The 15,276-nt window shown below is 38.5% G+C and overlaps 1 protein-coding gene across 2 annotated transcripts in view; it reads right to left on the bottom strand.

The window, feature by feature from the left end:
- The window catches only part of galnt18a (UDP-N-acetyl-alpha-D-galactosamine:polypeptide N-acetylgalactosaminyltransferase 18a), a 205,796-nt gene that overhangs the window by 7,989 nt on the left and 182,531 nt on the right, over positions 1-15,276 (bottom strand). Inside the window, exon 10 of one of the 2 annotated variants that reach the window (XM_012867633.3) lies at positions 9,887-10,054. In XM_012867633.3, the coding sequence (XP_012723087.2) occupies positions 9,887-10,054 (168 nt within the window). The remainder of the gene's footprint in view (positions 1-9,886; positions 10,055-15,276) is intronic. The other variant, XM_012867634.3, reaches the window with a different exon arrangement.

The raw sequence follows: 15,276 nt of genomic DNA, 5'->3' as shown, positions 1-15,276 counted from the left end.
CATCACGCTGAGTCTTGATGAGAACAACAGATTCTGGACTAAAAACATGGACATATCTGTTAGTGGATGCTGATTTCTTTTAATGTGGGGTGAATAATTGTTCATGCACAAAGCAATTCCCCCACACTAATTTCTGTTTTTTTTAAATAATAGAACAGTGTTTAAAAAAGTGGGTAAAGATTTTAAATAGCCTATAATAGCTTTTATGCATAAAAAAAAGAAATAAAAATGAACATTAGGCTGTAACAAATCTTAGTATGTGCATTCTACTTTAATAACTGTATGAACTAAATAAAGCTTGATCTGGTACCTTATAAACTGCAAGTTTCCGGTTGAATTAAAGACCTGGAATTGGGCTGGCAACTCAATAAGGTTAATCTTTTTTGGTCAGGAACCAAAATGTCACTCCTGTGTTTGGGTTCTTGTCTTGCTAAAACACCCATTTCAGCAGCAATTTCTCTTCAGTGGGTCATTCTACAAAATGTGAACACTGCAGATATTCTTATTAGTCTTGCAGATAGCTTCACATGGGCACCTTATAATAACTAATGAATTCACAATTAACTGACGACTTTCTTTGATGAAACCCGAGCTGATCATTCGCGTCTCAGATATGTAATAAGCTAAGCAGAAACACACACACACCTCCAAACTGCGTATATGGTTGCAGGGATAATGAGGGAAGTATGTTGGGGGTTTAGACTGCTGTTCAAAAGGAAAACTAATTTTTCAAGAGAAGCCCTGGCATTGTGTTAAGCAATTACGAGGAGGGGAGAATAGCAGTAGACAACTGGGATCAGCACGAAGAAGCATATTTCAAGTCTATTTGTTGGCTTTAGTAAACACAATGGATGGGGGTGAAACAGCAGTTTTAATGGTTATGATAACATTCCTGGCAGCCAGTATTATTATTTAAATTAAATATACCAATAAAAATGTACAAGTACTGCAGTAGATACTTAGAAAAATAAAGAAAAATGGCTTTGTTTGTCAATCAAACCCAATATCTCCGGCATTTCTTAATAACTAAATAGGATATACAGTTAAGTTATGAGATTACTGCACATTTCAGAATACAATAAGTCCTATCTCATCAGCTATTACGCTAAAACCTTTCTGAACTTTGCTTAAAATTAGGCAATGGACCAACTCGGCTCAAGGTCATTGTGGCTCCTTCATAAATCAATTATATGTGTGCCAGCAGCGTGACACCTTTTATGATCAATTTATGAACAAGGTCACAGCCTCAGAAATTCTCAGTTATTAAATTTGCTGTTTGAAATGGCTTTCAATTCAATTCAATTCAATTCAATTTTATTTATATAGCGCCAAATCATGAAACATGTCATCTCAAGGCACTTTACAAAGTCAAGTTCAATCATATTATACAGATTGGGTCAGATAATACAGATTGGTCAAAAATTTCCTATATAAGGAAACCAGTTGATTGCATCAAAGTCCCGACAAGCAGCATTCACTCCTGGGGAACCGTAGAGCCACAGGAAGAGTCATCTGCATTGTACATGGCTTTGCTGCAATCCCTCATACTGAGCAAGCATGAAGCGACAGTGGGAAGAAAAACCACCCATTAACGGGAAAAAAAAACCTCCGGCAGAACCGGGCTCAGTATGAACGGTCATCTGCCTCGACCGACTGGGGTTACAGAAGACAGAACAGAGACACAACAAGAGAAACAAAAAAGCACAGAAGCACACATTGATCTAGTAATCTGTTCTACATTAGATGGTAGTAGCAGGTGAGCCGTCTTCTCTGGATGATGTCAAAGTTAACAGAACGCCAGACCAGGTGTACCTACTATGAAGAGAAAAGAGAGAGAACAGAAAGTTAAAGCAGAAATGACAACACATAATGCATAATTGAAGAACAGTAGAACTCAATATAGTGAGAAAACTAGATCCTGATATACTCCAGTAACCTAAGCCTATAGCAGTAAAACTATAAAGGTAGCTGAGAGTAACATGAGTCACTAGTTATAATTTTTGTCAAAAAGAAAAGTTTTAAGCCTAGTCTTAAAAGTAGACAGGGTGTCTGCCTCACGGACCAAAACTGGGAGTTGGTTCCACAGGAGAGGAGCCTGATAGCTAAAGGATCTGCCTCCCATTCTACTTTTAGAGACTCTAGGAACCACCAGCAGACCTGCAGTCTGAGAGCGAAGTGCTCTGTTAGGAACATACGGGGTAATCAGAGCTCTGATATATGATGGAGCTTGATTATTAAGGGCTTTATACGTTAGAAGAAGAATTTTAAATTCTATTCTTGATTTAACAGGAAGCCAATGAAGGGAAGCTAAAATTGGAGAAATATGATCCCTCTTGTTGATTTTCATCAGAACTCTTGCTGCAGCATTTTGGATCAGCTGAAGGCTTTGAACTGCATTTTGTGGACTTCCTGATAGTAAAGAATTACAATAGTCCAGCCTTGAAGTAACAAATGCATGGACCAGTTTTTCAGCATCACTCCTGGACAGAATGTTTCTAATTTTGGCGATATTCCGGAGGTGAAAAAAGGAAACTCTGGAAACCTGTTTAATATGGGATTTAAATGACATGTCTTGGTCAAAAATAACACCAAGATTTTTTACTTTATTACCAGAGGCCAGGTTAATGCCACCCAGATTAAGTGATTGGTTAAGAAGTTTATTTTTTGAGGACTCTGGCCCAAAGATTAAAACTTCGGTCTTGTCAGAATTTAGATGCAGGAAATTTAAAGTCATCCAGCTTTTGATGTCATCAAGACATGACTGCAGTCGAAGTAATTGATTGGATTCATCAGGATTTATCGATAAATATAGCTGAGTATCATCAGCATAACAGTGGAAATTAATCCCATGCTGTCTGATAATTTTGCCTATCGGAAGCATATATATAGTAAAGAGAATTGGTCCAAGGACTGAACCCTGTGGTACTCCACAGGTGACCCTAGAGTTTGAGGAAGATTTATTATTAACATGAACAAATTGGAATCTGTCTGACAGATAAGATTTAAACCAGCCTAATGCTTTCCCCTTAATCCCTACAGTATGTTCAAGTCTTTGTAGGAGAATATTGTGATCAACTGTATCAAATGCAGCACTGAGATCTAACAGGATAAGTATAGACACAAGTCCATTATCTGAGGCCATGAGAATATCATTAGTGACCTTCACCAGAGCTGTTTCAGTGCTATGATGAGCTCTGAAGCCTGACTGAAACTCCTCAAGTAGGTCATTACTTTGTAAATGTTCACAAAGTTGATTAGCAACTACTTTCTCAAGAATTTTAGATAAGAAAAGAAGATTAGATATAGGTCTGTAATTTACTAACTCATCTTGATCAAGAGAAGGTTTCTTAAGTAAAGGTTTAATAACAGCTACTTTCAAAACCTGTGGTACATATCCATTTACTAAGGATAGATTAATCATGTCTAAAATAGTGCCACTGATCAAAGGGAATATCTCCTTAAACAACTTGGTTGGGATTGGGTCTAACATACAGGTAGAAGGTTTAGATGAAGCTAAAATTTTAGATAGCTCAGAAAGCTCTACTGCTTCTAAACAGTTCAAACACTGCGCAGATTCTAAAGATTCCTCCAATGCTGCCTCACTTACTGAGGACGAGGTAATCATGTTTGGGAGGATGCCAATTATTTTATTTTTAATGGCATCAATTTTATTTATGAAGAATCCCATAAAATCATTACTACTAAGAGCTAAGGGAATGGATGGATCAACAGAGCTGTGGCTCCTAATGAAACATGCTATATTAAATGGTAACAAATATTTTTAATAAAAGCTTTTTTGCCATTTTAATGCAAATGTCCTTGTATCAAATCTGAATAGAAATACCAAAACTGCTCTCAAGGGTTTTAGTTCCAGAGCAGACCATGCAACAGTGTTCCTAATAAAAGTGCATGTGCAAATTATCACCTATCGACTTTTAATGGGAGATTATAGCAGTGGGACACAAAGGCTTCCGTATTTGCTTTGTAGGTTATGGTAAAGCAGAGGGAGACTTTAACTCGATTAAAATAATCACGCCAATCTTCCTGGCCATTTCATCCCCAGAAAACTAGATTATTTAAATTGTGCAACTTCTTGACAGAGTTCCTATAAAGGGCATCTAAAATCTATGCAATACCTGAGGGATTTATATATATATATATATATTTTTTTTTTTGAAAAGCTGGCTCATCTCAAGAACACAGAGGCTGAGTTAAAGAAACACACAGGTTTGCAAAAATCACCTCTTTTACAGAGAAACCCATTTGGCATTTATCCACCACACAGTCCTCCATTCTTTAGTCAACTCTCCTGTCATGCTGCAGAGTTGGATTGCACTATCGATTGGGTGCTATTAAGGGTGGGAGCACTTGTTAATCAGTCCATCAGACAGCGCGTCTGCCAGGGAGCCATCAGACGACCCGGCCAGGGAGCCGGGCTGGCGAGTCAGGCAATCTGTCAGCCGGACACTCAATCTTCAGGTCATTCAGCTTAAAGGATGTGCACAATGAAAAGACTCCGTGAAGACAAAGAGTAGGAAATAGTGCAGCAGGATGCATTAAGTGAACATTAGGACTCAAAACTCTCGTTTTTTTATTTTAAAATAAGTCATTGTGAAGTGTGTAATTAATAGCTCACCCTGGGATCTTAATAGGACTAAAGAATAAAGAACATGATATTTAATGCAATCCTGATGCCAAATATCATGGTTTCATTACTATCTAACATTCTTAGTTTTTATTTTTTGCGAACCCCTATAAAATTGTAATTGAGCGATTTCAAGTGTTTCCAGCACTATTTGAAAAAAATCTGAAGCTGTTTCAAATGTACAAACATTGGTAAAAGGTTGTTTTATTTTGGATGACGGCACAAACCTGACCTAACAGAAATACATAACAGGAAACACACGACTACAGCTTCGATGGGCTCAGAAGCTATGCATCTCATGCATTCTTCATCATATTTTGACCCAGATGTTGAAAACGTTCAACTTGCGCACGGTGATTCGTGAAAGGTTTGTGATTTTTCCGCCAAAAAAACGTGTTTTTACTTGCTTTTTGTTAGGTGAAAATGCCAAAACATTGTGCTGTCAAGTTTGATAAAAAAAAAAGGCGTTTGTGTGTTTGCGAGTGCACACAAACCAAGCAGTGTGTGTCACATTTCACGAGGCCAAAGCAGCACCCTTATGCTTATACCAAGAAACACAAATCAGACGCACAAACGTTTGATCTGGTCAGACGGGAGCCTCACTGACTGCATGAATTTATTGATATTGATGATTTCTTATCCTTAGCAAGAATGTAGAGAAAGTAAAAAGTTAAGACTAACTTTTAATTTAAAAACAAAACAAAACAACAACAACAAAACCTCAACAAATCTTGAACAGACCAACTCTCTTGAGCTTTGGGACATTGAAAGGACATCTGCTCATTTTTAACAGTGTTTAGGATCTTGTTCTTTCCGTCATGATCTATCATGACCACAGGTGAGAGGTGGAATATACATGTGCTGGTAAATCCAGACCTTTCGTTGTTGGCTAAACTCTTTCTTCAACTGGATGGACTGTAGCTGATTGCCCTAAAGAGCATCCACCAGCACCCAGTGCTTCTGTAGCTCCCAGGCAAAAAGGGTCTTGGTGGATATGGTTGTAAGAACTACAAAACAGATGTGGGTCAGACAACCAAACTCAAATGCAATTTTGCAAAGGTAAGGATCTGGTCTACTGTTCTATGGCCAGAATCAAAGCCGCACCTGAGTCAGTCAAAGCTTCCCTTCAAACACCCAAGAGTAAACTTGAGTGCAGCTCTTCTCCATATAGTTGGGTTTCAGAGCCCAAATTGTGTGTGGAGGTGATTCCAGCCATACCTTCCTGATGGCGCTCAACCATACACACCAGTTTAGGCTCCTTACCACCAATGGATATTTCCAATCCATTTAACTCAGATTATCATGTAAGGCAAGGCAAGGCAAATTTATTTATATAGCACAACTCAGTACAGAGACAATGCAAAGTGCTTTACATGATTAAAATATAGGAAAGTAAAACAGAATAAAAGCAAGTAGGAATAAAATGTAGAAACAAACTACAACATCAAAAACAGTTGGACTAAAAAAAAGTTAATCTAGTGATGTTTTGGTAGAACAGTTTAACTAGAACAGTCAAAGGCAATCCTAAACAAATGTGTTTTTAATCTTGATTTAAAGGAACTCAGGCTTTCCGCACTTTTACAGTTTTCTGGAAGTTTGTTCCAGATAAGCGGAGCATAGGAACTAAATGCTGCTTCTCCGTGTTTGGTTCTGGTTCTGGTTCTAGGTATGCAGAGTAGGCTGGAGCCAGAAGACCTGAGTGGTCTGGAGGGTTGATACACTGATAACAAGTCTGTGATGTATTTAGGTGCTAAGCCATTTAGGGATTTATAGACTAACAGAAGTATTTTAAAGTCTATTCTCTGAGATATAGGGAGCCAGTGTAATGACTTTAGAACTGGGGTGATGTGCTCTACTTTCTTAGTCTTAGTGAAGACGCGGGCAGCAGCGTTCTGGATCAGCTGCAGCTCTCTGATCCACTTTTTAGGCAGACCTGTGAAAACACCGTTACAGTAATCAGTTCTACTAAATATAAACGCATGGATTAGTTTTTCCAGATCCTTTTGAGACATTAGTCCTTTAATCCTGGAAATATAGATGATAGAAAGCCGACCTTGTAATTGTCTTTAGATGTAGAAAGTAGACACACCAAGGTCTTTCCCAACGCCTGCCCAAGTTAACACCTGACCTCAACGTTCCTCCCAGCAGCGGGTTGGTCCACGTGGAAGGGGCTTCTTGTGGCCTTTTTGAGCCAGGCCAGCTAAACCACAGGAGCCATGGCTTGATCAGTGTGGTAACATGTTCAGTTGCAGGGTACAAACACAGCTATTCAGCCATAGTGTCATTGACTTTACCCTCTTTCCTTACAGTTTAAAGAAAACACGAGTTGGCGTTCATAAGTTGATGAAAAGTGTGCTTGAGGATTGATTCAGGGCTTTATCTAAACCATAGACGGAGTGAAATATGTCAAATTTGACAGCCAAGAAAAGGCCAAATGCTACCTGAAACTATTGCTTTCCCATTTGCGTTGTTCACTTTTCGGTGTGGTAGAAATAAAGTAGAATGAGATCAGTTCTAAAAACTGCAGTTTGGCTCAATGTCACCAGTTTGACTTCATCTGAAAGCAGTCAATATTTGCTGAAGAGGCTCTGCGTTGGATGGCCTGATGGTGCACTCTGACTGGGCTCTTTTATTCCGCTGTAAATCTAATGAACGGTAGCAGACTGCTCAACACTGCGAAATTAAACTTTTTATTGGCTGTCCAAAAAGTAAGTTAAGCCCATAAAGAACGTGATAAAAGCAGCACAACTAAGAAGTACTGTATATATGATAGAAATAAATGTAACAGTAAAGTTTAGCATGTATATTTCAGAGGAGTTACCAATCTTTTTCTAAGCACCTTATTTTTCTCCTTCGATACCTGTTCCTTTGGAATTAGGTTTATCTTTTTTTTTTTTTAAATCGACTTATCAATATTTCTCCAATACCGATTGCCAGCTTCACTTGAAATGCAGCTGGTGTTCTTGTTTGCTTCGCCCCTTTCCGTCACTGTCAGGAACCGTTTTTTTCCTTTGCTTTCATACTCAAATTCTAATTTTCTCAAACATCTATCACCTTTATTAGCTTTTCTCTTCCTCTGTCTGCAGAAATCCATCCAACTGTTCCTACTTTATTTCTTTCAACTCTGGGCTTCATCTATTTCTAAGCAGAGCTGCTGCACATCATCAGGAGACTAAAGACTAGAGGAAACGCTCTGTCAAATAATCTTTTAATGTGCCAAAATAAATGAATTGCTTTTGAAGGTGTTGTTTCTTTTTTATTTTCTAATGAACCATTCAAACCTATCAGCGGCGGTAAAAGTGCTACTGGTTGTAGTAATACTAGAAGAACAAATGCCTCTCCTGTTTTTCCATATATGTACTAAGCAGATTTTTCTGGAGCATCAGGTCCCTCAAATATTTAAAGAATGTGTGTTGCTTTTGAAATGTATTATAAATGACAGTAACGCCTAAATTTATCACACACACACAGCTCCCAGGGTACTGGATTAGTTTAAAACCCAAGCCGCCACCTTTAAAATAAAAAGGTATTGAGATATGCATGCATAATTAATTATTCATGTTGGGCCATTGATTTTTCATTGACCAAATGAATCATTGTGGATCCTTTAGAGACCAAAATTTGCCGTAGAAATACTCTGGTCGGGTTTAACCATACCTGGAACATGTCTAAAGTAAATCATGTCATCTACAGTAGCCGATTAGGGTCTGCCAGGTAAGCCGATTTTAATTGTGACTGACCACGCCTATAATGTATTTACTATGATAGAACTCCGAATGAAAAGTTAAAGCCAAAACAGACAACAAAGATTACCAGTAATGGTCATTAGCAGGGTGCTTTTTAGGAGCGACTAAGACACACATGGGATAAATTTGAGGGGAGGAAATAATACCTATTACTTTATGTTTCTACATTATAAATGCATTATGTTTTAAAGTGAAAAGATAAGGTAACTTGAAAGCATGTTGGTGTATAAAAGCTTTCTTTTACAGTTTATAACAATCTATCAATTGCTATTTCCTGACTAATTTACAAAACTGTCCGTTCAAGAAATGGATAATGGTATTAACCAAATGTAATATCTGTTTTAACAGAATCAACAAAAATAGATTCCTGTAATCGGGCCAGAGCATCAACTGCAGATCGAAATAAAACAGATGAAAGGAAAGTTCTGTGGAGAAGCAAAAGTAAGTTGCTTCTCCACAGTAATAATCCTTGATGATGCTAGAGAATAAGTTTGACCTGAGAAATATAGTCAAACTTAACATTTTTCACAGCACTCCTCCTTTACGATTAAAGCTTTTATACATCCATCCTTTCATCTTCTATTTTATAAAGCTAGAACTTATTTCATCTCAGGGCCTTATTTAACTTCTTCAAACTTTTCATGAAAAAAAAAAAAATTAAGATTTTTTTAAAGAAAGAAAAAAACCCTTGGGGGTTTGCCTAATGGGGCTCATCTCTTTGACTCCTGACTTAAATTGAAAGTGAGAATCTTTCTGATTCTGGCTGATGCTAATTAGAGGCCGAATCCCCCGCCAGTCTGCCCAGAAGCTACGGATGCTGAAGGACCTAAAGAGCCGGAGAATGGTGAGGTTGCATTGTCCTCTGAGGACACTGGGTGTTCAGAGGAGGGAGAGATGAAGTGTGGGCAGGATTGTAAAGCAAGCCTATCATACAATCTGAACAACAGCCTGAGACGCAAGCAAGGACACCGATACTCACAACAAACGTGGACAAATGCACGCACAAAACCGGAGATGCCTGGAGCTCGAATGTAGCTGCTCCCTCTTTTTTACTAATTATCCAGCTCCCTCAACTAATATGTCACACATTAAGACAACGTTAAAAGTGTGAAGATTGTAAAATAAGCGAGGGGTTGTTATAAGCCAGGAACCGTGGATGTGTGAAAGCTCATTATCCAACGGAGGCAGATGTGCTTTTAAAAACGCCTGTCACATAAAACAGCAGATGAATGATCCATGCTCTGACAAACCCGGGGGGGTTGCCTTGAGTCGGAAACAAAGTGGAGAGGAAGAGGCCTGAATCCAGTTTAATTATTTAAAGCATTTAACGCAGCACGGCTTTGGCCCAGCAGACTGAAAACAGAAAGTAACAGCTTCTTTCAAAGTGCCAATAAGCAAACCGGTTAGCTATGAGACAGTAAACATCTAAATAACGGACCGGGCACGATTAAACCATGCAGAAAATGACTGTACCTGGGCTGGGGCTGAGACTCACCTGAGCGAACGTCCAGGTGAGCTTCATGTGTTTGGTGGCCGCGTAGCTGCACTCCAGCAGCCTGGGCCGGCTGTTCACGTCCACCAGACACTTGTTATCATCATCATCGATGGTTGGACTGAGAACGCCGAGGTGAATCTGCTGGGAGCTGGTGAAGTACACGTTCTGCTGGGAGACAGAGATGACTGCGAGTGAGGGGGAAGGATGTCACTTCGACGTGTGTTTAGTCACGGAGCATCAGAACGAGACAGTGAAATGCAAAAATCATATGCATGTTCTTCATCCGTTATATAATACTGAGAAAGTTTTAGAATCTTTATATGTCACCATAAGGACATTTTGTGTGAGATGGCGGCTCAGAATTCACAAATAGCACACAGAAAGCAATCAAAGACATCCAGGAAACGACAAAGAACGAGCATTCATAGAGAAGACCCTGAAAAGTCTGAAAACATGCTATGGAAAGAAAAAGCTAAATGGACTAAACTTGAATCACACTTTTCCAGTCATACTGACCACTCAGAGCTACATTCACCCAGTCACACTCACTAACATGCACAGATTCATGACATGTTACTCATGTTCTGGAATTGAACCCACAACCTCCTGCTTGCCAGACAATTACTCCACCCATTGAGCCACAGTCACCCAAAATTAAGCTTTGCAGCAGAGAAAGACGTATCAGAAGTGGGGAATTATTGTGCAAACAGGTTATAAGTGATATTCAGATTAAAATAAAATGTTCAAGTTGACTGTACCGAATGACACTTCCTGAGAAACTAAGAAGTGTGCATCTGATAAAATCTAAATGTTTAAGCCAAAAAAAGACCGATAGCAGCCACTTTACGGAACGATGTAAAATTGTACAACTGCATGAATATACCAAACACTCCATGAGAAGCTAAACGCGTGTTCAGTTTAGTTAAAATGTTCAAGTTAATTTTTCCATTTTTTTGCAATTTGAAGGAATATCCAAACAAACATCCCCTGAGAATGTGTAATAATTCTTTATTGGATCAAGGACCCCATTTCACAAAGAGTAAATATCTGCATACCTTGGTTTTTCCACTTTAGAAAGCTTGGTCGAGTTTAATTATGACAGCAAATTACTCTGTGAAAGAACTCTGCTCGGTAGCAGGGTTGTTTGGGCTAACCCTGAGCTTTTCCTACGTTTTAGCCGAGATCTGCACAAAGGTGTGTCCTTTCTGACGCAAGAGTGCAAATACCTGGTCGGGAGAGGCTGATCAGACCACAATTAAACGTCTTACATTTTTACAGATTAATATATTTTCAAGCATTACATTTTTTTTTTGCCGCTGTCAATGATTTATCAAAATATTATTATCCCACGTGTTCCTGTTATTCAGTTCTGAAATAATTATTTTTGCTATTTTTGCTGTTATGTCTACAGCAGCTTGTTATATAACAAAGGTGATGCAGAACATCTTGCAGAGGCAACTGTATGTCGAGCTGTCAGGAATGTTACTGTTGCAATTATGTTTAGTTGTTACAGACCTACTAAACTAATAAAATAACACAGAATTCCAGATATAAGTGAAAGCAATCCTGTATTCTATATCAAATTTTAAAACGTCCAGCTCTATTTTTTATTATGTTTTTTTGGGGGGGTGGGGTGGGGTGGGGTGGGGGTGTTATGCCACTACTGACCCTTTTCTTTGGAAAATAAGCTGATAGGAAAGGGAGCTGAGAGAGGAGGAAGACCTGCAGCAAAAGACCGCAGGCCCAAATAGAACGTTTGTCAGCCACGTCGCGGCCTAAGGCCTCCGTACTTTGGCCTCACGCGCTGCAAGCTCCGACAAATGGGCCACTGGAACGGAGGCAAAGGTTTTATTTTTTCCATGAGCGCCCCAAGAAAAGAGCTTTGAAAACCAGCTGAGTGGGAAGAGAGAAAAAAATAACTGTGAGGAGTTGTAGTGCAACCGTGACTGCTTTCACTGGATTTTAATCCTGCAATCGTAAAGTTGTGGGTTCTATTTCAGCATCCTACTGTGGCCCTGGGCAAGACACTCAACCTCAGATCATCGTATTGGTTTATGAATGTGAGTAAGAATGGATGAATATGGCTCCAGTCTAAAGAGATGCATCCAGTGGGCTAGATGAAACTGGCTAGATGTAATACAGTAGTTAGTGATTTTAATTTGCAGTTTTGTAGAATTTAGCATTTTTGTCCATCTATAGCAACTATTAGACTGTTTTGCATTAATAGTGCAGCTATAAATTTGCATTTTTCCAGCTACACATTGGTTTAATCTTCAAGGCTGCAGCCTGAGCACATTTTAACTTTTCCACTTTCTAAAACAGCACTAAGAGAGAGACACGAGCACAAATAGATTCACAGATTTGGTAAACCAGGTGAAAACAACACCACACGAGCTTCAAATGTAATGGAAACCATATACACAGATTAGTCAAGTATCTGTGGTGACACAGAGCACACTAAATACCACTGCTTGAAAGCAGGTCAAAAATCTTGCAAATAATGTTCAGTTTAACTATGGATGGACTAAAGATACATCCAGTTTAACATTAAAAATGGATTTTATTCTACAGTGACAAATATGAAGAAAAATGTCTTATCTGTCTTTTAAGTTACTGGAATTGAATCACTGCCAATTATTTCAGTTAAATACTGGAAAATCTACACTCGGTAATAAGAATATGGTAAAAGCCTATTTGAGAACAAGTGTTATCCAAAGAGCTTCTCCATGTCTTAACCTGCTTCTTGCTACTTCTAAGAATGTCTGCTCGCCAGCACCTTAGAGACCTTTTTTAGAGCTGTGGACAATAGGAAGGTCAGATAGGATGGTGTAAGCCCATTTAACCATTTCAAAAAACAAAATGTAAAATTGCATATACATTTTTATAATTGAGAGGTAGCCAGCACAACACGTGTAAACAAAGCCTTGCTCCTGTCAGGAGTTGATCTGCAGAGTTTTTAACAAGTGGCAGAAGAGACATCTCAGATTGACTGACACCGAAATACAGACTGTTACAGTTGTCAGGTCCCGGGTATGAATGAATTTGTCATGGTCAGGGAGAGGGAGAAATGACAGGATGTGAAAAAGGGCCTTCATGAAAAAAACAAAACTGCTTCTATTATTTACATTTATTGGTTTGTGAGATTCCCAACACAGAAAATAACAAACAAAAGAAAAACCCAAAAAATAACTTAGAAAATCTTATCTAATAAAAATTAATTAACCTTTTTAACACTGGCAAAGAATATATAATAATAATAATACTAATAATAATAATAATAATAATAATAATAATAATAATAATAATACAATATTTATGACACACTGGGGGGGTTGCTCGTGTGTCCTTTCACTGCTTCTCTGGACTTATTCCTGCTGCGGAAGGTTGCATGGTGTAGCTTAAAGGGGGCTGTTTCATCAGGTTAATAACAGCTAGTGTTAGCTTATGTAGTGCGGGAGGTTTTTGACTTCCCTGATGCGCATTCAAGATCTTTACTGACCTTTCTATGTTGCTATCAAACATCCATGTCATTCTGTTCCGTGTCGTTCTGTGTACCATTATGCTGACCACGGAAAAGTACGACACGGATGAGCTGTTCTCATTAAGAATGAGCGTAGTGGTCTAATTTCAGCGTCATTTTGACAACATTCAGTGTAATGGTCTGCTACTCTAAAATGCACTGCCGAGAATTCTTCTCTGTGTTTGTCCCTGAAGCACATGAAATGAACAAATAGAGGTGCTTTCCTGTCATTTTAAACCTTCTTTTACAAGTGGTGAATAACAGGGCGAACAAACCGCTGTGTTCTGGAAAAACATCAATTATTCTGATATTTTTAAGAGCGTTAAAAGATAAATTTAAAACTAAAAGTGTATGTTCATTGTGAAGAGTTGGGGTTACTAGGGTGTAGTTACAGAACATTTGTCACGCAGAAAGACAAAATATTGCAATGGACAGTTTTGCACACAGTATCAAAAGATGCATAAACAGAGTTGTCCCCCGTCTTACAATACAAATGCTCGCCAGAGCGCTTCAGGGAATAAAGCTCTTGTTATTAATATTTAAGCAGTTTTTCAGTTTTTGTGTCCTGTCTGGCAATGTGGCAATAAGAATTGTTGTCTTAATGCCAAAGAGAGCCCAACAGATTTTACTTTCACAAGCGGAGCCTTACTGCTTTCCCCATAGTGCTCCACTTGATTTATATATGCAAGAAGCTTTATTATAATCTATGCAGGGAATATTTCATGTTAAATGGACACTGAAACAAGATGGTAGAAGAGAAAAAAGGAGAAAAGGTGAAAGAGAAAAAGGAGATAATGATACAACATCCTCAGTCTGCTTCTTCACCTGCAAAGAGTGAGATAAAAAGAGCAGCAAAACCAACCGATAAAGTATTACAGATACAATCAAGTAACGAGAATTAGGCCTCGTATATAATATACAGTATATAAATTAATATAGTGTATTAATTAATACAACATGTACAATGTGACGGCTGAAGATAATAATTGGGGTTTTCTGTATGGAAGTGAATCTGTAAGTACCTAAGTGTGTAAAGTTTATCCATGAGAAAAATGCTCAATAGTGGTTGTGAAGAGCCAAAGACCCGCCGCGCAGGTCACTGAGGCAGACACCAGGGGAACCAGAACCCAGATGGGACCAGACACCAGATGGGACCACATTTAACAAATCAGACAATTCCTATTACATCACATGTGGAGGCTCAACTTAACTCTCAGAGTCTGGCAGACATACGTGTTTTCTTCCTACTGTTTGTTGTGCAGACAGAAAACATCCAAATTTTTGCATTGAAAAAAAAAGACCTTTAAAATGTTAAGACGCACCACTGCAATCAAGAATAAAAGATCACATGGGACAAACTTTTACTTGCAAACTGGAGGCCTAACTTTAACGCACAAATTTTTTTTTAAATCCAAATCTCATGTCATCTCAGTCCCAGAATGCAATGCGGTGTACTGTGTCATCATATTTACTGACTGTATTATCATCATCATCCTATTCAGTATCTATCCCAGAGGCCGATTTCACAAAAGCCGGATTTGGAAATCCAGGACAAGCGCTAAAGCCAGGTATAGAGGGATGAAACTTTTTCAGCAGAGACAGCCTTTGAAAAACAATGTTCACCTCATATCAGATTTTAATAGAGGCATTAATTTAAAACGTTAAGCATAGACTAAAACAAATTCAAAGAACTTATGTAGGACTCCTGATATGCAATGAAATTACCCATTCATGATAAAAATACATGAAATAACACAACAATCTTTCCATTAACAGTTGCAAGGTCACTGAGCCTTATGGCTTGTATTTTTTATTCATTTGGCTGTGAGATGTATATTTTGTAGCCTCGTGAGACCATCCTGATCTCGCG

Source organism: Fundulus heteroclitus, chromosome 2 (genome assembly GCF_011125445.2).
Source record: "Fundulus heteroclitus isolate FHET01 chromosome 2, MU-UCD_Fhet_4.1, whole genome shotgun sequence".
NCBI lineage: Eukaryota > Metazoa > Chordata > Actinopteri > Cyprinodontiformes > Fundulidae > Fundulus > Fundulus heteroclitus.
Note: the sequence above shows the minus strand (reverse complement) of the source record. Positions and strands in the feature narration are given on the sequence as shown.